At 40.3% G+C, this 27,995-nt stretch overlaps 1 protein-coding gene and 1 pseudogene across 3 annotated transcripts; one reads left to right on the top strand and one right to left on the bottom strand.

Moving 5' to 3' along the window:
* The first annotated feature begins 68 nt into the window (after window positions 1–68).
* On the top strand, window positions 69–23,497 carry CEP55 (centrosomal protein 55). Of its 2 annotated transcripts, none has more exons than XM_082423798.1 (9): window positions 69–193; window positions 1,973–2,167; window positions 4,175–4,450; window positions 6,646–6,711; window positions 15,447–15,597; window positions 16,398–16,711; window positions 18,375–18,446; window positions 19,122–19,247; window positions 20,662–23,497. In XM_082423798.1, the coding sequence occupies exons 2-9, from the start codon at window positions 1,985–1,987 to the stop codon at window positions 20,860–20,862; spliced, it is 1,389 nt and encodes a 462-aa protein (XP_082279924.1). In that variant the 5' UTR covers window positions 69–193; window positions 1,973–1,984; the 3' UTR covers window positions 20,863–23,497. The 2 variants fall into 2 exon arrangements, with proteins under 2 accessions (XP_082279924.1, XP_082279925.1); XM_082423799.1 differs by lacking the exon at window positions 69–193 and adding an exon at window positions 314–468.
* A 370-nt stretch (window positions 23,498–23,867) lies between these two features.
* Window positions 23,868–24,413, bottom strand: LOC309642375 (small ribosomal subunit protein eS1 pseudogene; annotated as a pseudogene). The gene has a single exon. The product of its transcript is annotated as a small ribosomal subunit protein eS1 pseudogene (transcript).
* Between the last annotated feature and the right edge of the window lie 3,582 nt (window positions 24,414–27,995).

The raw sequence follows: 27,995 nt of genomic DNA, 5'->3' as shown, positions 1-27,995 counted from the left end.
TCGGCCCTCAGGTTCCAGGCCCCGCCCCTCGGAGGCCGCAGCCAATCGGAGAGCCGCGATCCCGTCGCGCGTGCTTCAACCCCGCCGGCAGTGACGTGCCCCACCCCACAGCCGCGGGATTCAAACTCCCGGAAGCGGCTCCCGCGCCGGAGGGTGAGACTGGGCCGAAGCGAGGCGCAGCGCTTCCCCTCAGGTGCCGGCTGGCTGCTGCGGGGGGCGACCGCGGAGGGTGGCGGGGGCGGCCAGGGCCCGCAGCCCCGGGGCCGGGCGAGACCGTGAGGGAGGGGGGGGGGTCAGTGGGAGATTGCGTTAGCCGGGGTTCAATCTCTGCCCTCCCGGGTGCCCATCGCGTTTCCCTGGCTCTCACTTGGTTCCTGGCCCTGGCTGGGTGCCTCACGGCCGTCGCCGATTCGATCCCTCCTTTCAGCCCTGCGGCGGGTATTATCCTCCTCTTTCAGACAAGCGCAGGTAGTTCGAGTGACTTGGCCAAGGTCTTTCGTTAGTACAGCCTTTTGCGGATTAGCAGGCACTTTCATGTCTATTCTACAGACATCTTCGAAGTGGGGTTGAGAAAAAAGGTGCCTGTTTTTGCAGTTTTTCTTTGCCTGTCTTCCCACGTGAGATCTTCTGTGAGGGTTTTCGTAAGATTTGCCTCCACTTGCAGACGACGTGGCCTGTAATAGAGGCGTCGTGCCCTTTGCTGGTTATCTTAGTCTTTCACCTTAGAATGGGCAAAACTCCAGGGCTAACCTTGTGATAGATGGTCTCTTCAACTCAGTTTACCCACTAATGGTATTTTCAGGCTCTCTGAGTCCACACAGGATGACCCTTAAGGTCCCTTCCGCAGAAAAACCTTCTCCACCGAGGTGTCTAAGTAGGTCTCCTCTACTGTTACTGGTATCATTTATCATTGTACTTTTCATTTCCTGGATAACATTTATTTTACAACTTGAGAATCTATATTCGTTTCCTTGTTACTGCCTGCCCCCATCTGCTAGATCGAAAGTTCCGTTATGTAAGGGACATGTCTCTCTTTCATTTCTTTCTTTTTTCTTTTTTCTGCCAGTGTATACCCAGCGCCTAATATGCTGTCTGGTAAATTAAATTCTCCAATATTTTTTGAATGCATGAATAGTATCATATTCCTCTGGATTCCCTAGTCACATTACCATTATTTTATCTTGGGATCCATAGGTGGAAAATTGCTTTTTAACCTCCCTAATTAAAACTACTTTTATTATATACACAGTAATTTTTGCTATGTATTTTGCTCCTAGAGTTTATATTATACCCTTGCTTCTTAAATGTCATCTAATACTATTAGCAAATATGCTAAACTTCTCCTTACTCCTTATTCTTAATTCCTGTCATTCCTGAATTCTGTGAATATTGTCTCTTTTTCCTATAAATGCCTCATATTGGATTCTTCTCACTTCTGCCCACTGTGCTCTCTCAGCTGACTATTATTATTAAGATAGATCTGAACTAGGCCTAGCTTATAAAACAGAGGACGCACCATTATGTCAGGTAATGACGTTTCAACGTCCAGATATTCAGAATTACATTATTTATCATTAGCTTTTTATTTTTGGGTAAAATTTGTCTTTGATTGTGATCTACTTCTTTCAGGCTTCATTTAATGGTTTAATCATTGGTTATCCCTCCATTTTTTTTAAATGAAACTTTTCTATTGAAGTATGACACACATACAGAATCCTGCACAAACGCAAGAGTACAAGTTGACATATTGAATACTCGCCATGTATCTATCACCCAGATTTTAGAAATATATAGTGTTACTAGCACGCTAGAAGCCTTCCCCAGTCCCTGTTCCATACCCTACTGGTTTGGCTATATCACTTCTATTTAGATAGAAAAGTTCTTCTGTTTAGCAAATTAGTTATTAGACCTTTTCAAACCAGAGATTTGACCTTGTAAACTCAGACTTATAACTGTATTTTTATTTTTACAGACATTTTCAGAGATGTCTTCCAGAAGTCCCAAAGATTTAATTAAAAGTAAATGGGGACCAAAGCCTAGTAACTCCAAATCAGAAGCTGCATTAGAAAAATTTAGGGGAGAAATTGCAGCCTTAAAAACATCGGTGGATGAAATTGCAAGCGGAAAAGGAAAGCTGACTGATAAAGACAGACACAGACTTTTGGAGGTAAGACCCTTTAAACTGTAGTAAGCTTTGCTGTAGGAGATGAGAAAGTATAATGATATAATGTAGTTTTTATGTTCACTAAATGTAAAAAACAAATCTAATGTCAACTTTGGGATTTAGCTTTTAATGTGAATGTTTAAAAACCCATTTAAAAAAATAAAATAAAATAAAAACCCATTTAATCATGTATATTGGCTGCTTTACAAGTAATCTTTGTCTTCATTTTTTTTTAAGGTAAAATCATTACAGATATTAGCATTTTGTGTTCTGTTAAACTATATTTCCCTAATTTACAATTTGGTATGATATAGTCTGTAAAGCAGTTAGGAATTTGCTAGAACTGGAAGGATTTAAAATTTAATCGTTAATTTGATTGTAATTTATTTTGCAAAAGTACTTTTATTGTTCATAGATAATAAATGATCTGTACTAAATAATATCATTGGATTCCTTTAAATTTTACTTTATAGGCACATCATAAAACCAAATGATTTATTATTTTTTAACACATATTTATTATTATTTTTTAATACATAATATGTGTTAACATATTTTAACACATTTTTTTTTAACGCATATCACCAATTCTTAGACATAAAGATTATTTTGTAATCTGGTGAAGGAGTCTAATAGCTTTCCTGAGAGATCTCTTTCCAGTTCATTCCACTTCTGAGGAGCACTGGCTATCAAAACCCCTTTATAATCAATTGAAATTAAACTTCCTGTAACTTCTACCCGTTTGTTCTAGTTATGTCAACTAAAGCTACACAGAACAAGTCTATTTTTCTTTTTTATCCAATTGACAACTTTTCAGATATCCAAGGAATTCTTGCTTCCTCTTACTTTTCTGTAGACCAACCCCATATTCTTCGGCTTTACTGGCTTTTTCTCCTCCTGGTCACTTTCCTGAACACTCTGTGGTGTGTTCATGTCCCTCTTGAATTATGTACCTAGTACTGCATACAGTGGCAAACACAGGTTGAAACAGTACTATTATTTCCCGTAATCTGGATGATATACTCTATGAAAGCTTAAAATGGAATTCGGTTTTTTGGTAACTGTATCATACTACTGTCTTGTCTTAAGCTCGTAGGCAACTGAAAATTCCCTCATCATTTTCATACAACTGTCCAACTCAATTTCCCCATCTTTATTTGAACAACTGCTTCTCTTCCCCACCCTCAAATGCAAGTTTTTAGTTTTATGTTGTTTTTCCTTTGTTAGCATGTAAAGCCATTCTGCTAACTTTTTCTATCATCTCTCTTGATGCGTTCTCTCTTATGCCAGCAGGAGTTCAACAAACATGTCTTCTTTATCTTTCAAATCCTTGAAAATGTTGAACACTCCTTTGAAGGTCACCTTCTAGATTTGACACCAAATCATTTACTAACAAAAAGCAAGTTTATGAATGCACTTTTATCCGGGTAGAACATTTTGTTATTTTTAAATTCTGTTGCTTCAAGTTCATCAGTGAGCATGTATCTCTTTGTGTGACTCACTTTTAGCCTTTAAGATTATTAGAACTGGCATGATGGGGGAATGACTAGCAGATACTCAGGTGAGAGCCAGCTTTTCTTTAGCTTTCTCTAACCACTGCTGACAGAGTTGATCTCTCCTTTCTGTGTCCATGTCCCATTCATTTTCTATATATCTTAACCACAGCACTTACCATATTGCATTAATGTATTGGTTTACCTCTCTGATTTCTCTGAGCATAAGACCTTGGCTTCATCTTTTTTTTTTTTAACTTTTTATTTTATATTGGAGTATAGCTGATTAACAATGCTGTGATAGTTTCAGGTGCACAGCAAAGCGACTCAGCCATGCATATACATGTATCCATTCTCTCCCAGACTCCCCTCCCAGGCTTCATCTTTTTTGCCCTGGTATCTGGTATAATGCTGACTTGATATATAATAAACACTTCATAAACGCTTGTTGTAATGTACTATTTATTTTTGTGTTTGACCTGGCCTTGTTCTAAGATTCTTCTTGGTTTATATCTAGAAAATTCGAGTCCTTGAAGCTGAGAGAGAGAAGAATGCTTATCGCCTCACAGAGAAGGACAAAGAAATACAGCGACTCAGAGATGAGCTGAAAGCCAAACACAGCACTACTGCATTGCTTGAACAGCTGGAAGAGAAAACAAAGGAAGGTGAAAGGAGGGAACAGCTGTTGAAATCCTTGTCTGAAGAGGCAGATGTATTGAAAAAACAGTTGTCTGCTACAACTGCAAGACTTGCTGAACTTGAAGGCAAAGCTGATACACTTTGTTTATCACAGGTACTAATTTCTTTAAACCCAGATATTTTTAATCTTTTCTGATACAGTTTGTAATTCTTATGGAGAATGAGTTTGTTAAAACATGCTTGGCAAATGGTGAAACACTATAGTATACTAACAGGTTCCTTTTTTTTTTTATAGCCTGGTACTTCTCCATAAGCAAAAATAGGTAATATGGCTCCCTCCACTCCCCACACCATTGTTTTATGCAAGGGAGTATTCAGAATACAGAATCCGCAGTGTATGTACAACAGCCAGGAAGATTTTGTTGAGTTCTTTTTTCTATAGTTTGTATTGTGAAAACAATAGGCTTCATTTTTTGGTTGTTTTTCTTATTTGAGATACCCAGTTAAAATATCAAGTATGCTTTTTTCCTAACTGTACATGCTTTTTCTCTCTCTCTTTTGTTTTAGCATCACTAGTGTAGCAAAAAGAGCAAGGATTTGTGGATAGGCAGATCTGAGTTCAGATCTTTGTTCTTCCACTTGCTAGCTGTGTGACTCTGAACAAATTCCTTAACCTCTCTAGCCTTGGAGACAATGCTAGAATTCACCAGACCCCTCTCCTAAACCTCAATTTCCACATCAGTAAAATCAGGGTAAGAATACTGGAGATTAAATGTTACAGTATATGTAAATAGCCTAGCAGAGTGCCTGGCATGTAGTAAGTGCTAAATAAATGGTTTCTTATGATCAGACCTTTGATTCTTTTGGAAATTTGGACATTTGAATAATACTAATACTACAACTATTAATACCACCTACAGAAGAAAATCTATGGCTTTCAGATACAATATGTCAACAATGTTAAGGGTCTTTCTACTTTATCTCCCCTTTAGAGTACCTATAATTTATGTGTACTCTCATAGATGGGCAATTGAGTGTTTCTACAGATGAGTTCAAAGAGGTTAAGCTTTTCTAGAGAATTTCCGTAGAACTGAAACTCATGAAACATTATAGTCAGATCCTACGTGGTTGACTATACCTTTACTTAAAGCTCAAGAATTAGTTTCTTTACTTTTGAAGGTGGAAATGTAAATCTTGGAAGAAATGATAATTTAAAAAATGTATTCTTATTATAATTGTGGAATACCCACTACTCATTTCTGTATTAGTCAGCATGTCTAATTGCCTAACAACCGACCTACAAATCTCAGAGTCTTATGTGACAAATGATTATTTTTCCCTCATGTCACAGCCTAGGGCAGGTTGGAGTGGAGGAGGCTTTGCTCCACATAGTCATTCAGAGATCCACGTTCCTTCCTTCTAGTGGCTCCCCCATCCCTCAGGGTGCAGTCCTCCACCAGATCCGCTATACACAGCTGTGGGCTAGAGAGCATGTGGAGAATTGCGGAGCGTGTGAGGTCTAGGCCTGGGAATGGCATATCTCACTTTTGCTCACGTTCCATTGGACAGAATTCAGTCTCATGACCTCACTAACCACAGGGAAGTTTGGGAAATGTAGTCCACAATGTGCCCAGGGAGAAAGGAAAGGGATTTGATGAACTATCTCTGTCATAGTTTCTACCTAAAGGACTAAATTGAGAGGGAGAAAGGGCTACATACTATGGTGGCTAGAGCATCTTTGGAGAAAAAAATGTTTTGAGCTTCTTTGCCATCCTTCACATACATCTCTTTCCTTATAGCTGTTAAAAGACTGAAATATAGCTTTTTATGAGTTTTGTTGACTAGCCTGGGTACCTTACCACCTACTTCCCCTCTTTTTTTTCCTCTATGAGAAAATGAAGAAAAAAGAGGGGACAAATTATGTTTTGAGTTCTATATGAATGAATACTAATTAATACTATTGCTAATACAAATATAATTCTAGAAAACAACTTTCGTCTTTTATTTGCCAATTTAATATTTTCCAGATTTCATTTAAATAGCCCAGCTGTTTTGTCTCCTTCTGGTGAAAATCAGTGGGCTGTTCATATGCATTGAGGGCTATTCTGGCGATCCTGGGGTCCAGGTGACCTCAGAGGTCAAATTAGATATGAAATCTCAGGGTTTCCAATCTGCTTAGAAAGCTTCCAGGACATCTTAATTCTGCTCTGCTACCCATCACCTGGCATATACCAGATCTGGATTTTGGGATGCCCCTGTGAAGTATACTGTATTATTATGAAACTAAATATAATGAGGAAACTTCTGTTGTTAAATTTATGATGTTAACTAATATTGATTTACTTGTAGACTGTGGCTGCAAGTTGCTTCAGTTCATCATTGAGTAATCATGAAATGGAAGTACAGCTGAAAGATGTAAGTTCATTTTTCTTTTATTAAGTTATAGCTAAAGAGGACTACTTCATTTATTATTAAATTTCATGCAAATTGACAGCAGTAATGCTGTGGCTTGAAAAAAATCTTTTGAGGAGATGGAGAAATGAATGGTTTGAGATCATCTCTCTAGGTTACTACCTTTAAGTCTCTTTCCAGGCATTCAAGAAGGCCAGTTCCTCTAAGTATGGACTCTTTAGGATAGAAAGCCCTAGAAATCACCATTTCTACCAAATACCTCAACAGTATCCCTTCTTCACCTAAATCTAATTTGCTCAACTATTTGATTTTTATAATGTAATTTAACTTGTAGTTTTTTTTTTCTTTTTGTTTATCCACGCAAGATGTACTCCTTAGTTTGAAATTATTCCCTTGGAACCAGGGTTTGCTTTCATAGTTTGAAAAGGAAACACATTCTTTGTGTATTCAATGTTTCTTTTTTCTAGAATTTGATATGAGGTTATTTTAGATATATGGTAAAGCTGTATTACTTCAAACTTATGTCTTAAATGGATTGGTGAGTTTCATTGGAAATTAAATAAATTGGGGACACAAGACTACTATTCACATTGTACTTTTTCAAGTTTTAAGATTAGATATGCAAAGTATGAAATTCTTGATTTAATTATTGGGTCAGTAGGTAGATATTGTGATTCCAGAAATATTACTGGCATGTCTACCCTGATCTAGGTATGCTCTCAAGATTCCTGTTTTGTCTTATCTAGCAGGTGTACCTTGAGGTCTATTTGATCTTCAAAAGAAGAATTTAAATCTGTTGAGTGTCTGTATAACTGGGTACCACATACCCTCATCAAAGTAATTTACCTAGAGGTAACAAAAATACAGAAGAAACATAATTCTTAAAAAACTATCAAAATAAGTTTTTTGTATGTCATATACTATCCCCAGCATCTACAAAATTGGAAAGAATGACTAAATGGAATCTTGCGAAATTTCTTGAATTTCACTAGTGTCTCTTTTAGCAAAGTACCTGAAAATAGATGCTGTTTTCTTAAACACCGGTAATTTTTAGGCTTCTCAGTGCTAACTGCTTCAAAGAGCAACTAAAGTTATTTTTATGTAATGAGGCTTGGTCTGGGGTAGAACCTGAAATTCTCCATTTCCAGTAAGCTCCAGGTGCTGCTGCTACTGTTAGTGGTCTGAAGACCACCCTTTAAGAACCATTAAATTACATTTGGGGAGCAAGAGGTGGTTTAGCTCTGGTTATCCCTTTGGAGTCTCAGCAGATCTTTTCGACCAGGAGGAGAATTATAGTTGGAGGACTTAGCAGTAGGGAAAGAGAAATCTCACTCCTCAGAGTCTGCACTGTCACAGTATTTGGCTTTGGGGAGCTCAGCAATTCCAATCCTACACCCTCTGCAAAGCTCCCACAAAACTTCCTGTAGAAGTTTACCCACCTATTTTAAGAATCAGTATTTGTTATGCTAAAATAATCTTAAGGCCGAGCTGTATCATTCCTCAGCTACCATTTAGGTCTCGCTGATATTTTGAAATAATTACACGGAGTTAATGCTGTAAACATTCTCCAGTGTCAGTAACTTTGAAACCGAATAGCTAAAAGTCAGTTTTTTTTTGTTTTTTTTTTTTTTTTTACTATTTTATTTATTTATGGCTGTGTTGGGTCTTTGTTTCTGTGCGAGGGCTTTCTCTAGTTGTGGCAAGTGGGGGCCACTCTTCATCGCGGTGCGCGGGGCCTCTCATTATCACGGCCTCTCCAGACGCGCAGGCTCAGTAATTGTGGCTCACGGGCCTAGTTGCTCCGCGTCATGTGGGATCCTCCCAGACCAGGGCTCGAACCCGTGTCCCCTGCATTGGCAGGCAGATTCTCAACCACTGCGCCACCAGGGAAGCCCCCTAAAAGTCAGTTTTAATAGGCATTTCTTGCTCTTGATTTTAAAAATCTGATTTTTAGGGAATTCCCTGGTGGTCCAGTGGTTAGGACTGTCAGCTTCCACTGCAGGGGGAACAGGTTCAGTCCCTGGTCGGAGAGCTAAGATCCCAAAAGCTGTGCAGTGAGGCCAAAAAAAAAAAGGAAAATCTGATTTTTAAATGTAGAATTATGGAAGATAAATAATAATTATTTTATTTTTTATTTGGAAAAAATTCAAATTTACAGAAAAGTTACAAGAATGGAAAATGGTACATAGAAGCCCACATACTCTTTACCAAAATTGAACTATTGTTAAAATTTTACCCCATTTTATACTCTTTCTCTTTCAGTCTCTACCCCCATCCACACACACACACATATATAATTTTTTTTTTTTAATTTTATTTATTTTGGCTGCATTGGATCCTCATTGCTACGCGTGGGCTTTTCTCTAGTTGCGGAGAGCGGGGGCTACTCTTTGTTGTGGTGCATGGGTTTCTCATTGCGGTGGCTTCTCTTGCTGTGGAGCACAGGCTCTAGGTGTGTGGGCTTCAGTAGTTGTGGCACGCGGGCTCAGTAGTTGTGGCTCGAGGGCTCTAGAGCGCAGGCTCAGTAGTTGTGGCACATGGGCTTAGTTGCTCCACGGCACGTGGAATCTTCCCGGACCAGGGCCCGAACCCGTGTCCCCTGCATTGGCAGGCGGATTCTTAACCACTGCGCCGCCAGGGAAGTCCAGTATTTTTTTCTGAACCATAAAATAGTTGCATATATCTACAGCCCTTTAAGCCTATATACTTCAATGTATATTCCTAAGGATGAGGATACTCTTTTTTTTTTTTTTTTTTTTTTTTGAGGATACTCTCTTACATGACTACAGTACAGATAGCAACTTTAATAAATTTAACATGGACACAATACTTGTATGTAATCTACCATCCATATTCCGGTTTTGTCAATTGATGCACATTTTTTCTTCCTCCAATATAGGCTAACGTTTCAATCTACATTAGAGTTTTTGCCCAAGGAATATTTAATGGATCCCTGCCAAAGCAGGAGGAAGAGCTTTAGTAGCATTCCATACGGCTTCACTTTTGCCCACTCCTGTTCTGTATTTTTACTGATAACTTGGATGGAAATGGTAAATGCATGTCTAACAGATGTGTAGATGACACAAAGCTGGAAGAGATAACTAATGCAAGGAGGACTCTAAGGATACAAAACTCATAATGTCAGCATTCACTGGTAGCTATCAAATCCATTTATTATTGATTCTATAAAGAAATGAAAGAGTAGATGCAAAGAGTCAGTGAGGTCAGGAGTAAAGAAGTGTTTACTACTTTATTGAAGTAACATCGCCATCACGTGGCCTTTTAGAATATTGTCTCTCTTGTGCTCGCTTTGGCAGCACGTATACTAAAATTGGAACGATACAGAGAAGATTAGCACAGCCCCTGTGCAAGGATGACATGCAAATTCGTGAAGCAGTCCATATTTAAAAAGAAAAAGAATATTGTCTCTCATATCTTAAACCAATATAGTTTTGTTTCTCCTACTTAAGTAATGTATAGACAGATTCATTTAAAAGAAGAAAATTTTCATGACCGTCCAACATTGACTTAAATTATTTATATTAAAATATTGCTTAAATACGGACATATTTTAAATTCGGTATAAAGTTAGGTATCTTTAGCATCTAACAATGATTTATAAGTATTAGAATATATGTGTGCTTTTTGAGTCGTACAATGCTACATCTCTTATCAATTAAATTTGAGTGTATAAAACAGAGTCGCTATACAGTATCTCCGCTTGATAAATGAACTCTTCAGCCATATGAGGAAAACTAATGTTATAACTGCCTGACAGGTGCAGAGAGAAGAGTGGCTGGGGGGAGGGCCCTGGACTAAGTCATTGATTCCAGAGGCTGCCTCTGTCTTCCTAATCCATTTCCTAGTTTTATAGAGAACAGACATTGAAAATCCTTTAAGCCCCATACCTGGAAGCTTTGCTCATGAGTTTCTAGGATACTTGTGGAAGCAGCCTAGCAAAGGTTGGAGGAACTCTCTAGACTTAGAGTTTCCCTATATAGAGATCTTTTTGGACATAGAGCTCAACTGCCTGTATCTTTTTAAAATTTTTATTATTTATTTATTTATTTACTTACTTATGGCTGCGTTGGGTCTTCATTGCTGCACGCGGGCTTTCTCTAGTTGTGGTGAGCGGGGGTTACTCTTCGTTGCGGTGGCTTCTCTTGTTGCGGAGCATGGGTTCTAGGTCTGTGGGCTTCAGTAGTTGTGGCTTGTGGGCTCTAGAGCGCAGGCTCAGTAGTTGTGGCGCATGGGCTTAGTTGCTCTGCGGCATGTGGGATCTTCCTGGTCCAGGGCTCGAACCCGTGTCCCCTGCATTGGCAGGTGGATTTTTTTTTTTTTTAATATGTGATTACTTCTTGGGGTGTAATCTTTTTTTTTTTTTTTTTTTTTCAGGATTTTTTTTTTTTTTTTTTTACAAGAGATAAATAGACTGACACCAAGCATTGTACATGGATGACCACAACAAAAGCAACAATGATTGCAATTACCAAACATGAAACACACTCATACTATGTCATAATATTGACATTCAGTCCAGTAATCCTCCACTGTAACAGCTCCTTTACTTTGCAGTGAAAATTTATTTGTATATTCTTTGCCTCTGAGTCCTTGTTGGATTTTTTTTTTTAATTCAGACAGAAAGTCACAAAAATTATACTCATCCTCATCAGTTCACTCAGTCCCATGTAATTAATTTTTTTTTTCATCTTGATCTTTTGTTAGCACTTTTATGAGTTCATCACTTTTTCATTAGAGTTCTGAAGATGCTTATTCATTCAGTTCAGCAGTACAGTCAGTTACCAGAAACCTGTATCTTTTTTTTTTTTTTTAATTTTATTTATTTTTTGGCTGTGTTGGGTCTTCGTTGCTACACGCGGGCTCTCTCTAGTTGTGGCGAGCGGGGACTACTCTTCGTTGCGGTGTGTGGGCTTCTCATTGTGGTGCCTTCTCTTTGTTGCAGAGCACGGGCTCTAGGTGCACAGGCCTCTGTAGTTGTGGCTCGCGGACTCTAGAGTGCAGGCTCAGTAGTTGTGACACATAGTTGCTCTGCGGCATGTGGGATCTTCCCAGACCAGGGATTGAACCTGCATCCCCTGCATTGGCAGACGGATTCTTAGCCACTGCACCACCATGGAAGTCCCTGCCTGTATCTTTAAACGATGAAAATTCCTACCTGAAAGAAGATGCCCTGATATGCAACCAAAAACTTCCAGTATGTACTTACCACTTATCCCATCTCACACTTCTAGAGTGAGATTGTGGGGCGGGGCGCAGGAGCCCCACCTTTTACAGTGTACCTACAACAAATGCAGGATGATTCATAAAGAATTGAACACTTCTGAAAATGTATTCCAGTATGTATATGTTACTTCAGTAGAGTTACACCATGCAACTTTTTTGTTAAGAACTTTGTGTTTTTGCCATCTCTTTCTGGCAGCCCTGAAGGTTAAGAAGTTACACATCCTGGCTGCCACACTTTCATTATTGATAATAGTAAATTCTAACAGGTCTGGGATGAATTATGACACAAAGGATACATATTATACACTTGTAAGATTATAGAAATAGTTGTGATAGTTCCATTACGCATTACTTAGTTAATGAGTAATCGATTTTTGAAAATGTTTTATTCTTTTTGAATCACTCTAAATGTATTGTTCTACTGTGCGTAAGGAACTGCTAGATTCTTTCCTGCCCTCTCCTCTTCCCTGAACACTCACAAACTCTGGTTTGGGGCTACAAGGCTTGCTTGTTCTTGCAGCCATTGTTTCCCCACCCCATGTTGTCAACATCGTTCACAAACATTTATCAGGCAGCCACTGGTTACGGAAACAGTGAACACAAACAAGGAACTGTGAAAGAAAATATCTAAAGCCTGTGCTCAGCTGTCCAGAGGGCTCAGGATGTAGTTAAGATAAGTATCATCAGGAGACAATCAAGGTCATGAGTATAAGATGCCGAATAGATTGAGTGGACATGAAAATCACTATTGGCTTAGGAAGGAGAGGAAGCTTAATGAGGACAGTTATGGTGAGAAGCCTTGAAAGACAAGCCTGGATTCATCAGAACTTGATGAAAATGTGGTATTTAAGTGGGCAGGTAACAGGAAGGGGTTCTAGGGTACTCTGCACAGAGGGAAGAGGCACAGAGGGTGTGCACAGTTGTGTAGACAGCAAGGCAGCAGTGGAGGAGAGGAAAGGCCAGGCTGCGACCTGAAGAGATGGGAGGCGGCAGATGGTGGACAATTTTAATGTCAGCCTAAGGGAACATAGCTACAGTTCAGCAAGTGGTGTCCTGAAGCTTTAAAATATTCTCAGTTATTTAATATAAGTAGAACAATTTAGCACTTTGGGGGACCAAGGAAGAGGTTGAACTGAACTTATTAGCAGTAACTATTTTAACTCAAAATACTGAGTTATCGTTGTATTAACTGACTTAAAGCTTTTGGTCGTGGCCTGCATCTTCTCTCACTCTTCTCAATGGGGAAATCACCCTCCAACTGAGGATTTCTAAATCCCCAAATGATCAGGGTTTACCAAGACCCAGCAGTGAATCATTGCTCCAGCAGGTATTCCTGTGGGGATAGACAGGTGATAGCATGGGCGGCAGGGACAGAGGGCTCAGTACCAGTGAGCTTGGCCATTGCGAAGGGGTGTTAGCATCACTGTGTGCGCCTCCTCCTGGGGCCCTTCATCCATAACATTTTATGCATGTGACATCAGGTTTAGCTGTGCATGCTCTCTTTACACAAATAGTAATTGAGACTTATTTCCCCAGCCTCCCGGTAACATAGAACGAAAGGGGGGCGGTCCCATCCTCTTGGACTGAAGACCTAGATTGGAAAGGAGAGAGGAGTTATAATCTCATTGCATGTTGGTGCTACAGATAAGAATTTCAAGACTTTTTTCCCTCTAGTACCCACAGGTGAATTGTCTTCTTTGCTAGCTTTCAACCTGAATCTACGTCCTGCTTTCAGTAACAACAATGAAAGCTGTTACTGGCAAAACAGGAGGTATGGATGAGGGGGAGGAGGTTTGTACAGTGTCTGGGGATGCCCCACAGGCTCCTTTGGCTTTGCCTTTGACTGAATTTGCAAGGATCCAGTGGTTAAGAGAAGTGAGAGTTAGAATCAGAAGATATATGAATTTGTCCTAGTTAACAATCAAAATATCAATAGAATTTTTCATTAAGAAATTTCATAAATCTATACACCTCTGTCCATATCTTCTACCTTGTTGTATCCACTGAAGTAAATGTAGCTTCTTTTTTTTTTAAATATGAAACTTCATTCAATTTTTTTTTAATGTATGTATTTATTTATTTATTTATTTTGGCTGTGTTGGGTCTTCGTTGCTGCACATGGACTTTCTCTAGTTGCGGTGAGTGGGGGCCACTCTTTGTTGTGGTGCGAGGGCTTCTCATTGCGGTGACTTCTCTTGTTGCGGAACACGGGCTCTAGGTGTGCGGGCTTCAGTAGTTGTGGCATGTGGGCTCAGTAGTTGTGGCTCGCAGGCTCTAGAGCACAGGCTCAGTAGTTGTAGCACATGGGCTTAGTTGCTCCACGGCATGTGGGATCTTCCCGGACCAGGGCTCAAACCCATGTCCCCTGCATTGACAGGCGGATTCTTAACCACTGCGCCACCAGGGAAGCCCTTAATGTAGCTTCTTATGTGAATATTTTGCTAATGTCTTGCCACAGATCAGGTGGTATGATCCACAGAAAATGTAGATGTGATTTTATAAAATTTTCCAGCTTGTGCTAGGTGGCTGGTAAGGCATCATCTAGTTTCTTGTAGGAAAGATGTAACTGAAATGAAAAAATAATATTAGCAGTAACAGTAGAGTGAAGCACTTTCCCTCTTACCAGCTAACTTAAACAGACACTGCTTATTTTATTTTATTAATATTATCCCATCATTCAAATAATTTCTTGACTATACATTGTATGCAAAAGCTGGGAATCCTCTTGGAAAAGCATGGTGTGCCACTTCAAGGAACTTACTATCTATTTGAGAGAAACAGCAAACACAGAAAAAAGCTGAAGATGGTTGATAAAATAATTTTTAAAAATATATAGATATATGTATATATAACAACTGAGTTCATAAGCCCCTATACAAACCAGATGACTGGTCCCAATTTGGGATTTTTGAGTTCTAAAAGATGTAAAAGATGAAAATTGGTGATAAAGAGAGAGGATGGTATTTAAGTTTGAAATGGAGTTAGCAGTGCAAACGGTTTATTGGGGAGCGACATCTGTGAAAGGAAAAGGAAGGCAGCAGGACTGGGCAGGGGCACCGTCAGGCCAGGATGCAAACCTGACAGAGCCTCTGTCCACCCCGTGGAGAGCTCCCAGGCAGAGCCCTATGTTGGGTGGAAACAGCTCTTTCTTAAAAGAGTATCTGAGCAGTGCATCTGCACCTCTACCACAAAGACAGTCTGTTTACAGAGAATGACATGGACACAGACACAAAGCAAATTGTGTAGAGGAAACAGCAGACAAACGAACTTAACCCCATGTAGACGTGACTTTGCCATGTTATTAGGTATTCTGAAGGTGTGTGGCCTTAGAATGTGTCTCTGTGTCAGGAGCTTTACAGTGGTTGCCTAGAATCATTCTATGACATGAGCTGTAGAGTTTTTGTGTGCTGGAAAAGACTGCATCCCTTGGGCTCCCTTGTCCATTTTAAGAGTTTGGGTTTTTATTATTGATTTGCTTTCATTTTCACTTTGAGGCTCTGGAGAAAAATCAGCAATGGCTTGTGTATGATCAGCAGCGAGAGGTCTACGTAAAAGGACTTTTAGCGAAGATCTTTGAGTTGGAACAGAAATTGGAAACAGATGTTCATGCACTCCCACAGGAGACAAAAAAGACTGAATCAGAAGGTACTGGTATGAAAATGTTCTTTAGGGTTGGCCTGGCTGACATTTTTCAAAAGAAGAGATTCATCAAATTTAGATTCTTATAGACATGTGTTATAAAGTAAAGTAAGAGCAGGTCTGCTAGCCCTGAAGTAAGAAATACCATTTTAGCCAGTCTGTTTCATTTCCCATTGTTTTCTGGTACCAAAGGGCATAAGTCACAGGGTAAAGGGATCTTGCAGCCCTGAAGGCACATTAAGTTTTCTCCACCTTGCATATCCTTCCCCTCCTTCAAAGTCCTTCTCCAACTTTATTTCCCCCAGTGCTGACCTTATCTTTTTACTCAGCTTCCCTTTAGCAGTTATTCATATCAATCCCAGGAGAAAGATTACATCTTTATACATTATTCTTCAATCATTTGAATCTCACCCTAGAACTGAGGTGAAGTTTCTTCTGAGTGATGCTGTCTTTTTTGCCAAGTGGTTTGCAGCTTCTCTGACACTTACCTCCATATCTATAAATAATGAGTTAATGGCCCTATTTGTTGATTTGTTTTCTTTAGACATTCGTGACTTTCCCTCCCTCAGAAATTATATTACTGTTTCTAGTTCTTCTATTTATTCATTTTGTGCCTTCAAGTAGTATACCTGAACTTCTGTTTCTTGTTCTGTCAAATATCAGCCATGTTCCCTATCTCTTGACTCTTCGTTTTTGAAGGTGAGGAAATAAATGTGATCTTGTTTATAGAAACATATTTACATTTATTTCTTCAGGAAAATTCTCTCTTTTATAAAGTGAGTTGTGCCCTGATGTGTTTGTCATAGGTTATCTTCAGGAAGAAAAGCAAAAATATTACAACCATCTCTTGGCAAATGCAAAAAACGATCTTGATGTGGAACGACAAACAATAACTCAGTTGAATTTTGAACTTAGTGAATTTCGAAGAAAATATGAAGAAACCCAAAAAGAAGTGCAAGATTTAAATCAGCTGTTGTGTTCACAAAGAAAGGCAGATGTACAACATCTGGAAGACGATAGGCATAAAACAGAGAAAATACAAAGGCTCAAGGAAGAGAATGATCTTGCCAGGGAAAAACTTGAAGAAGAGAAGAAGAGATCTGAAGAGCTCTTATCTCAGGTGAGTCTAACCAGCAAGGTTTTCCATGGTTTATAATTCAGAATTTTCATGGTACTTACTAAGAGTCAGGGACTATTTTAACTACTTGGGAACCAGCGAGGAGCAACGCAAGTTCCTGCCCCCTCCTAGGAGTTCATACTTAGAGGGGAGACAGACCATAAACAAGTACCTAAATAAACAAGTAAACTAAAGAAAATAAAACAGGGTAATATGACCAAGAGAAATTGGGGGCCGGCGGAAGCATCACTGAGGAGATGATATTTGGACAAAGCTGATGGTGAGAAGGAACCGGCGAGGTGGGTGACTGTGGGAATTCCCTCCTAGTGGGAGGAAATCACAGACACAAAAGCTGAGTGAGGAGGAGTTAGGTATGTGTGAGAAGCTGAAAGAGGGGAAGTTAAGGGGGGATCAAGGCTGATTCCTAGGCTGGCACTGAGATTGTGATGACACTGGCTCAAGTTAATTACCAGATGCCCTCCACGTTCTCACTATGCTCGCAGCCGGATCCAGGATGTCCGTCTCAGTAATGTTGGCATTACTGAGGATTATTAGAATTGAATACTACTTCAACAGAAACTCATTAATTTAAATTTTGCCTGGCAGCATGAAATAATGGAAAAAACATAATTTGAGGTCCATACCAGGTCTCTAATTATGTGGCCTGAGGAAAATCAGCTAACTTCTCTGACTTGCAGGTTATTTGTGTCAAATTAATAATAGTAGATATAACAACCTCTTCTCACCTCATAGGACTTTTTTGAAGGTCAACTGAGAGAATGTAAAAGTGCTTTGTAAATTAAAGGACTAGGTAAATGTTAGTTATTGCTACTATTAGAATAGTAATTTTGGGGACTTCCATGGTGGCACAGTGGTTAAGAATCCACCTGCCAATGCAGGGGACACGGGTTCAAGCCCTGGTCTGGGAAGATCCCACATGCCGTGGAGCAACTGAGCTTTTGAGCCACAACTACTGAGCCTGCGCTCTAGAGCCCACGAGCCACAACTACTGAAGCCCGCTCGCCTAGAGCCTGTGCTCTGCAACAAGAGAAGCCACTGCAATGAGAAGCCCGCGCACCGCAGTGAAGAGCAGCCCTCATTCACCGCAATTAGAAAAAGACCATGTGCAGCAATGAAGACCCAATGCAGTCAAAAATTAAATAAATTAATTTAAGAAAAAAAAGAATAGTAATTTTTTAAATCCTCCAAAAGTTGAGAGAGAGGGAAAAAAATAGTCTGTAACATTTGCCTTCTTAGTCTTTACCACCCTTACTTCTGCCTGCAGTTGCAAGCAGTGATATTTATGAAAGATTATGCAGAAGTGACTAAGAATTTTGCTTCTACTCTGGCCGAGGTGGCCAGACTCTGCCAGCTTTGTTATCCTACTCAGAAATATTAGTGGATGTCAGAACCTGAAGGAAAGTGGGTGTGTCCACTGCGGTTTAGTGTTTTTTATCAACATTCAGTCTGTGCCTCAGGGAACTCTTGGCCTGGGCGGTACTGCTCAGCTGCTTATATACATAGGCTGCTCAACCACAGCTAGAAGGACTCGCCCAGAAGAGCAGGTGTTGCCCTGGTTAGAAATGTGAGCCTGTCATGCATCCCAGGTCAAGGTCAAACCATAAAATGTCAATGTGACAGTGTTGGTTCTATTTACATCCTACAGGTCCAGTTTCTTTACACGACTCTGTTGAAGCAGCAAGAGGAGCAGACAAGGGTAGCTCTGTTGGAACAACAGGTATTCATTGGGGTTGCTTCTAAATTCCATTTAACCCTTTAGAAAATGGAATTTTTCCTCATGTTTACACTATTCTGTGAAGAAACATTTGAAAGTCGTAGAAAATGTTTTTTAAAAACTTTAACAAAATATTTAAAGTGACTGTCTGTGCCAGCCATATGTTCCCGTTACTATCTTTAGGCTAAACCAGATTCTCTAAGGTGACATGGCAATTTTCTTGACAGGTAGATGTTTGTCTTAGCAAATTTTATTCTTCCCTAGATGGCTGCTAGTCTGACCGGATGTCCCTAATAGGGCTGCTTGATAACTTCAAGTGGAACTCAAAGAGACACCAGTTATTCTCAGAAGAGACACCAGAGATTTTTAGTATATTCCAAACCAGGGAACAGCCATGTCTTTCCCTTCCCCACACGAAGGAGGATGGGGAGGACGAATTCTAACCAGCAGCTTCTTAAGCTGCTCCTCACTCACTTATACCTCAAGCTTTGGTTTTGCTCCTTGGACAAAGCTTTTTCATTTATCAACATCTCACTGTGCTCAGAGGAATTCTTGCTCTAATGGTACAATACATGTTTGCTTCTTGTGCTAATAAAAAAAAAAAATGCAAGCATCCAGTCAAGAAAACTAGACAGTATATGCTAGCTGTCATTGTCTTGTCTTGGGCATTTTTTCTAGATGCAGGCATGTACTTTAGACTTTGAAAATGAAAAACTTGACCGTCAAAATATGCAGCATCAATTGCATGTAATTCTTAAGGAGCTCCGAAAAGCAAGAAATCAAATAACACAGTTGGAATCCTTGGTGAGTTCGGAATGGTTAAACTAAAACTTATTTTCATTTTTCTCTTTCTGCCATCTTTCTATTTATGTGTAAAACCATTTCCTGAAGTAGGAGGATACAGCTTAAAGAATGGCTGTTTCTCAAATCAATCAAATCAAATCCCCTGTCTCTTCTGAAGCAACTGCCCTTTGAGCATCAGTTCAGAGGACTAGACAGAGAGACATCATGGGCCTCTTGGTAATGATAACATTACCGGTGCCTGGGATCATTCCTCACCCACCCTGGGCTCTGTGATTCTAGAGGCACTAAACAGTGCCTGGCCTGGGGGATGCAGGGGGCAAGGCAGGGCAGTTGTACATCCTGAATTGAAATTATTCTTTTCTATTTAAAAAGAAAGAAAGAAAAAAATGCTGGTTTTAGGGCTAATGGACTATTACTGTTAATACTCTCTTCTAGGCATATTGAGTTGAGTACTTTCTGTGGGTTACCCTGAACACATAATCTTTTTAAACATTAACCTTTTAAATAACATGCTTCTATGAGGAAATGGTTTTTTATTTACCTATTTTCATCCTATTAATAAGCTTTGGACCAAATCTGTTAGGGTCTGTGTGTGTTATGTCCCATTAGCACACATTTCATATATCATCCTAGTACTGCAGAATATTTGCAGATGGTGAAATGTTACAAACAGAATTCCTCAGTTTTCAAAAGAGAAAAAAGCAGTTGTTAAAATCATTTGTAATTTCTTTATGAAGAAAAGACAGAAAATAAATTTTTGGCTCTATTTATGTCATTGATATTGACCATTTATAATATTTGAAATTGAAATTTATAATTCATTCCTGTTGATGACTGTTTTTCAAAGTATAGGAAGCCAAAGGGTATACAAAAGAATCCATAATTTTCCTGTATTTTTCTTTGTGTTCCTACCATCCATCATCTTCATATTATGTTGTAAAGTGCTCATTTTTAAGCTTTACTGACTATTCTAAATTCCTCAGGGGAAAAAATCATGAAATAGGGAAGTCACAAAGGAATTATACAACATCTTAGTCATTTCTGTGTATAACCTGTTTGACCTGCTAAAATTCTTTGCTGCTCTTAATTCCATGTAGTTCTTTATTACTGAAGTTACCCCTCCTTTACAAACCTAGCAAACTTCATCAGCACTGCCCACCCGCCCACCTTTACATTTGGCTCTAAGCATTTTAATAAAACCTATCTATGTAAACACCCAACCCTAGTACTTCCTGGGTAATTTGGGTGATTTATAACCACCTTGTGTGTTACCACCGTAATATCGGTGACCAGAGAGATTCAGAAGAAAATCTGTCTACAGGGCTGAAGCAACTGGAGTACCTATGGAGCAGTTACAACTGCTGGATGGTAGGCCATCTATACAAACCGTGTTCGTTTGACATTTATTTTTCAGAAGCAGCTTCGTGAGTTTGCCTTCACAGAGCCATTAGTCACTTGCCAAGGAGAGACTGAAAACAGAGGAAAAGTTGCCTCACCAAAAAGTCCTACTGCTGCACTAAATGAAAGCCTGGTGGAATGTCCCAAGTGCAATATCCAGTATCCAGCCACCGAACATCGAGATCTACTCGTCCATGTTGAATACTGTTCTGAGTAACAGTATAATTATTCTTTGTTTTTGTGTCAAAAGAGTCAGTACTGTATTTTACATTAGCTTATGGACATTTTGAATTACTTATTTCACCTCAGATCAGAAAGTGCCTATATACCTTTGAGACTCTGGCATAGGAGTGAATCATTGTATTATTATTATTTTTTTGCCTGATTTGCATTTCCTTGGCAGTGATACCTCCCTGCAATGGTTCATCTTGAGGCTTTAGTGACAGAATGTGGAGAGCATTGAATGCTGAGATGACTAACATTTTGCACTGTTAAAGTACTTGATGGTGAAAAGATAGTTCAGGTTATTGCTTGTGGGTCAAATTTGTTACACCAACAAGCAACTATTTTATGTTTTGTGGATTTTTAAAAATCAAAGGTTATTAACCAGGGATCTTATTGTGTAAGTATTTTTTAATCCAAGCACTTATTAAGCCTACAGTTCTGATTTTGATGTCCATTGTGAAAAGATGGTGATACTTTTTTCATTTTTTTTTCCTTTCTATGATAGAGCGGTTATTAGAAAAGTTGGGGATTTTCCTGATCTTTATTGCTGCTGACTGTTGAAACTGTAAACCTACCTGTGTTCTAAGCACAAAGCAGATTCTGTTTAAGGAATACTCCTTAGTAGCCACACACAATGTTTTCTGTAATGTTAACTGGCTATAACTTTAACTTGAATTTCATTAGCACATGTTGGTTAGCTAAAATTGTTAAAATGAATTTTGACAAAACCACCTAGCCCTCTCTTTTGATTTGCACGTGTTTTATTTATTTATTTTTGGCGCTCTCAAAAGCTGGGCGATGTAATGAGCAGATATTTGCTTATCTGAATATATATTTTTATACATGCGTGTGTAAACCAAGAAATTTTTTATTTCTTCAGGTTTTCTAAAATGCTTAACACTGGGCTACTGTTAGTAATGTAGAGGAGAAAAGAATAAAATTATATAATAAGTTTTGCTCTGAGGAGTGTATATGTATATAGACAGGTATTGTAAGATTTCTGCCCTGAGAGGGGTGCCAGAGAGTTACAGATAAACGTACAGTGTAAGATGATAAGGTGGTTAAGGATACCTTGGAACCAAAAACTGCATGAAGCTCGGAAAGTTTAAGCAAAATGCCCATAATCATTAAAAAAAGACATCCTCGGATTTCAGACTCCAGGTCAATTCCAAAGCCTGTCTTCTCTCCACCAGAAAACCCTTATGAATTCTCCAAACTCAGTATCCTGAAGTGATATAACTGGAGTAATGGGATGTTTCTTGAGTTACAGAAATGGCAGAACACACCTGGTCTCTTTCATCCGTCTGGTCTGGGAAGTTCTGCCTTGTCAAACCCCTCCACCTGTTCCATGGGTCCCTGCTGTGCCAATTTGGCAACATCTTTAAGTTCATTCTCCAAACGTTTATTAAATGCCAACTACACGCAAGGCTCTGGGCTAGGTGTTAGTGATACAGTGATAGTAAAATGCAGCTCCATCTTCACAGTCTGGTAGAAGGGACCAGCAGCTAAACATGTAAGTATAATATGTTGTAGGAAGTGCTATAATCAAGGTATATGTTGAGTAGAGGAATTGATTTATTTAAACCCTGCTTTAGTCTAATAAAGATTGGAGGTCTGACTCTTCAAAGATATGTCTTATACTAAGATAAAATTTAAAAGAAGTAGGAAAAAGCAATAGTAAAACAAGACTAAGAAGTGAAATGGAGCCACTCACAAGGGTAGCCCCAAGGCAGGCCATGGAGCGCTTCTGAGAGGGGAGCCCTGAGTTTGAGACTGAGCACAGAGAAGCAATCCTGAACCCCATTCACAGCTGATCTTCAAGAGAAACACCACTGTAGTGATCCTGGTACTGAGATTATAAAGAGATGCCTCCAGTGTGCCTTTGCAGAGAAGAAAACATGTAACTAGAGGTCCGTGGCCTCAACAACAACCTCGCCTTAAACAGCAGTGAATTCCACTCCGCTGATTTCTTTTTATTTATTTATTTATTTTATTTTTGGCTGTGTTGGGTCTTTGTTTCTGTGCGAGGGCTTTCTCTAGTTGTGGCGAGCGGGGGCCACTCCTCATTGCGGTGCGCGGGCCTCTCACTATTGCGGCCATTGTTGTTGCGGAGCACAGGCTCCAGACGCGCAGGCTCAGTAGTTGTGGCTCACAGGCCCAGTTGCTCCGCGGCATGTGGGATCTTCCTAGACCCGGGCTCGAACCCGTGTGCCCTGCATTGGCAGGCAGATTCTCAACCACTGCGCCACTAGGGAAGTCTCGCTGATTTCTTAATGATAGGGGTGAAAAACGTCGTGTCCAGAGGCAATTCCATAATCCTCAACGGCAGGCAATACTATACTCTCCCAGTATGTAGCTCTCTGCTGCTCTGGCTTATCCCAGAGTAAATTTTAGTCAGAGGAGCCAACTCAAAAGCCCCCTCTGACGGGCCAGATGGGAACTCCAATGAGCCAGCCTGCCAGCCGGACCGTGGAAGCTGGGAAATGCCTGTCTTCACCCAAAGGGGGCGCAGCTGCTCAGCTCCAGCCAACGTCGTATGTGAATGCAAGCCCAGTGTGGCTGATCTTTCAGATTTTCCAAGAGAAATCTCGTATTTTAAAAAATATAAATTTATTTATTTATTTTTTATTTGTTTATTCTTTTCTGCATTGGGTCTTTGTTGCTGCGCGTGGGCTTTCTCTAGTTGCCGTGAGCTGGGTCTCCTCTTTGTTGCAGAGCACAGGCTTCTCATTGCAGTGGCTTCTCTTGCTGCGGAGCACGGGCTCTAGGCGCGCGGGCTTCAGTAGTTGTGGCATGCGGCCTCAGTAGTTGTGGCTCGCGGGCTCTCGAGCACAGGCTCAGTAGTTGTGGCGCACGGGCTTAGTTGCTCCGTGGCATGTGGGAACTTCACGGAACAGGGCTCGAACCCGTGTCCCCTGCATTGGCAGGTGGATTCTTAACCACTGTGCCACCAGGGAAGTCTCGAAATCTCGTATTTTTAAGTGTGAAATCTTCCAATTTTTTTTTTTAAATCACAAATGAGGTCTTTTATTTGTCACCATTAAAAGTTTGATTTTTAAACAGATTCCTGGACTGGTGGCTCATATCCATCAGCTCGTTCAACTTTAGCACCTGTCTCGTCCCCAGTAGCTTTTCCAGAACTACTACCTTCACCATGTAGCTCCATGAGTTTTCCCAATTCAAACTTGGGCTTCTTCAGCATTTTTACTTTTCTAACAAAGACATCATGGAGTGGATAAATAGATTGGCAGGCCTTTTCTATATCTTTTCCAATGCTGTCTGGAATCAATTTATTGACCACCTCTTTCAAGTCATTTGTCTGCACCTCTCGGGTCATGATTTCCATCATCTTCTTGCGGATCTGGCGGACCTGCTGGTGCTGGGCATAAGAGGTCTTCCAAATCTGATTGTTGCGTTTTTTAGTAAAACCCACACAGAAGAGACGAAGCAAATAACCATCGGTAGTCTTGACATCAACGTGAGCTTCAACCATGGTACTTTCTTCTTGGCTCCCTTTTTACTGCCTTTCGTAAGGCGCTTGTTCTTTCCGACCGCCATAGTGCTGCTCCGAGAGCCAAAAGGGCCCAATTTTTAAATGTTGGAAAAATTTTTTTTAATTTAGCACTGGGCCAGACGTATTTTCAGTATGTAACATTTGTTTAGAGCATCTGAATGGGGCAAATGGAAGAGTGACTAGCTCAGCCTGAGATGGGCAGGAAGCTAAAGGAGGCTCTCAATTTTGCCTCCTGTGTGAGGACTGAGGTCTCCCCAAGTCCAGTTCAATCCAAGAGGCCCTGAGGGGCACGGTGAACATGGCCCTCCCTGACCAGTCCCTTCCACCTGCCATGTGGTATTCTTTTGTGGCTACATTTCCCAAACAGAACTTTTTGGCTGCCAACATTTTCTCACTACCCCCTGGTCCCCAAATCTGACAATTGAGGGAATGTCAGGGCTGGAAGGGAACTATGAGGTCATCTACTTCAGTGTTTTTGGTCCAGGAAATCACCTCAGCCTTGGAGTGTGTTGAAAATGTTGATTCCTTGGCCTGCCCCAGATCTCCTAAATCAGGGTGTCTGGGGGTGGGAAGCGTGGGATATGCATTATTAATGAGTTATCTAGGGCATTCTGATGTATCACTGAAGACAGAACGACTGAGCTAGTCCAAACTTGACTCCCTGATGAAACAGTCCCAGAGAGAGGCGTGACTTATCCCAGGTCACTTAGCAAGTTTGCAGGAAAATGAGGGAGGACCAGACTCCCAATGGCAGTGGTTGTTAGAGCCCCTACCATCTTGTTTTGTGTGACATGATTCCTGCAAAATTACTCTTTCCAAGATCCCCAGTGCTCTGTCGTCTAAGGCAAACCCAGTGTTTGTTGGTCTGGTACTCTTTATTTTTCCTTATCGTCTATGCTGTGCTCTCTGCTTTGAATCTAATGATATTTTTGGCTTTGGATGGTTGAGTGGGAAACACGAGTAAGATACCGAAGAGTCCAATCTAGTAGTGACACCCAAACAAAGGCGAAAGGCAGGATCAAGCTAGGGTTTTGCCCAGAATCTGGAGAGATAATGGAGAAAGGGGCAGAGAAGGCTGATCCCTGGGGCGCATCTTGTGGTCCATGAGTAGAGAGGAGAATTCAGAATCAGATTAAAGTTGTGTCTCGCAAACCAAGCAACCAAAGAAAGAAGGAATGGCATGCACCCATGGGAGAATGAGTTAGCATCTGATAATAACCTTCACCTTCTTGCCTGACAGACACACTCTATTGATTTAACCCCAGGACCAGCACATCTTCCACTACAATGGTGGAACAATTATTACAGCTAAGTCTCCTGAAGGAATCTCACCCATTTTAGGGGATGCACCAAGCACTGATCTCCTCACTTGATTCAGCAAATATTTAACCCATCTGCAATGGGCAAGGTGCAGTGCAAGGCACTAGTGGTGGAGAGGAGGGTAGAGCAGAGACCACCTTTAGCAGAGCCAAGGCAAGGTGGACATCAAGGCAGACCAATGACAACACAGTGAGGTTAAGTGCCTCATTAGAGGTCACCCCATGGAGAGGCTTTACGAAGGAGGTGATGACTAAGCTAAGTTTAAGGAAACAAATAATATTCAAGTTTTAACAGTCTTTGTTCCTGGACCTATTTTGCAAGTGAATCATTAAACATTGCTTAAAGAAAAATATGGCCTGTGTTATATCAGTTACTTTCTGATGACAAAGGATGTGGGTGTAGAGGAAGGGCAGAAGTGTAGATCCAGATTGTGGTACAAGTCATATCCTATTAACTTGATGTTGAGATGCATGTCGCCACAAAGACACAGAAAGTAAACTTTTGAATGTTAAAAATCAGATGGGATAATAAAGGTTTTAATGCAGGAGAAAAAAAAAAGAGTTAGAAAAAGATCAGCTTTGCTGTTTGATTTACGGATTTTATAGAATGGCACCTATGCCACCTTGCATAGATTAGGAAGACATGTATTTTCACTCGATTTTTATAAGGTGGAAGTAAGAGGTGGTGGTCATGGGATGGAGCTGATACTAGAGGATTAAGAAAAACTTCCAGAGTATATTATTTTCAGTACAAATTTAACAATCTCTCACAATTGCACATATGCTACAGTAATAATTCCCTTCTAAAGGAAATGATTCTATTTATTGGAGATCAAAAAGGAAGCATCTCAGAATTTAAATTTTATTTTGTATTGCTTCTTTGGCAATTTCAAGGAAACATGTTACTGTGGAGAGAGCCTTGAAATGGGAACCACTGGATCTGGGATGAAAATCTGTTTCTGACCTTGAGCAAGTCACTTCAACTCCCTAAGCCGCAGCTTCCTCCACTCTAAAATAGGAATGTTCATGCCTGCCCCAGGGATTTTCCCAGGCTGTCATGAAAATCAAACTCCAACTTATTTTAGGGAATCCTGTATATTAAGTGTTTTTAGTGTCCCGCACAATATGGGTAAAAACTTCCCAAGTGTCATGTCATTTTATCCTCACAGTGATGCTAATGGGAGTTTCTATAACTGTTCCATTATATAGATGAGGAAACTATGGTTTAGAGGGTTTAAGTCACTTGTCCAAGGTCACACAGCAAAGAGAGTGACAGAGCTAGTATTTGAAACTGAGTGTGTCTGCCTCTAGCGACAGAGCTGATACCTCCTACATTATGCTGCCACTTGCCTATCACCTTAGAGCCAGAAAATATATGTGAAAGCATACTGCAGATGGGGAAATACTGCCCAGGGTTATTTTTTATTTTTCAGCCATGGTTATAGTGTGGATGAGGGTGAAGACAAGAGATGACAATGACATCACCTCCCCCAAAGAACAGCTGTTCATTTTACTCATCTATTATAACCACAGTCCTCATTCTCTTTGCAGCTAGTATCAGTGCAGGTGCATTCAGATGCAATTAATAGAAAAGGCTGACACCATCAGGGCATTTATGGTTTGTTACAAAAGAAGTTTGGAATCGGGGGGCTTTCCTGGTGGCGCAGTGGTTGGGAATCTGCCTGCCAATGAGGGGGGTCATGGTTCGATCCCTGGTCCGGGAAGATCCCACATGCCACGGAGCAACTAAGCCCGTGTACCACAACTACTGAGCCTGTGCTCTAGACCCGCATGCCTCAACTACTGAAGCTCATGTGCCTAGAGCCGCAACAAGAGAAGCCACCACAATGAGAAGCCCGTGCACCACAATGAAGAGTAGCCGCCCCTGTGCTCACCACAACTAGAGAAAGCCTGTGTGCAGCAACGAAGACCCAACACAGCCAAAAAATAAATAATTAATCAATTTAAAAAAAAGTCTGGAATCAAACAATCCTAGTTTAGATCAGTAATTTCACAATGTTAAGGCTCTGGGCTGTTGTCATTTCTATAATTCTCTTGGTCCCTACTCCTGCTCACATAATGGCTGCTGCGGTTCCCAGCATCACAATCTAATGAGACTTTTTTTTCAAAACCAAGAAGCCGACAGCTAGCCAGGGTAATGAATGAGCACTACTTATATGTCTCTCTCCTTGTATCCAATAAAAGGAAATTTATTGGAAGTGGAAGTATCCATCCAGAAACTCCACAGTATACTTGCCTTGGATTTCATTGACTAGAACTGGATTACAGTGC

The sequence above is a fragment of the Balaenoptera physalus genome, assembly GCF_965194825.1.
Source record: "Balaenoptera physalus genome assembly, chromosome: 14".
NCBI lineage: Eukaryota > Metazoa > Chordata > Mammalia > Artiodactyla > Balaenopteridae > Balaenoptera > Balaenoptera physalus.
Note: the sequence above shows the minus strand (reverse complement) of the source record. Positions and strands in the feature narration are given on the sequence as shown.

What these genes read in the sequence shown, in the direction of transcription:
- CEP55 (XM_082423798.1), top strand. Translation starts at nt 1,985, where the DNA reads ATGTCTTCCAGAAGTCCCAAAGATTTAATTAAAAGTAAATGGGGACCA. An exon ending in CTGAAGAGCTCTTATCTCAG is followed by an intron (nt 16,712 to 18,374) that starts GTGAGTCTAACC and finishes TACATCCTACAG; the next exon opens with GTCCAGTTTCTTTACACGAC. An exon ending in TAGCTCTGTTGGAACAACAG is followed by an intron (nt 18,447 to 19,121) that starts GTATTCATTGGG and finishes CATTTTTTCTAG; the next exon opens with ATGCAGGCATGTACTTTAGA.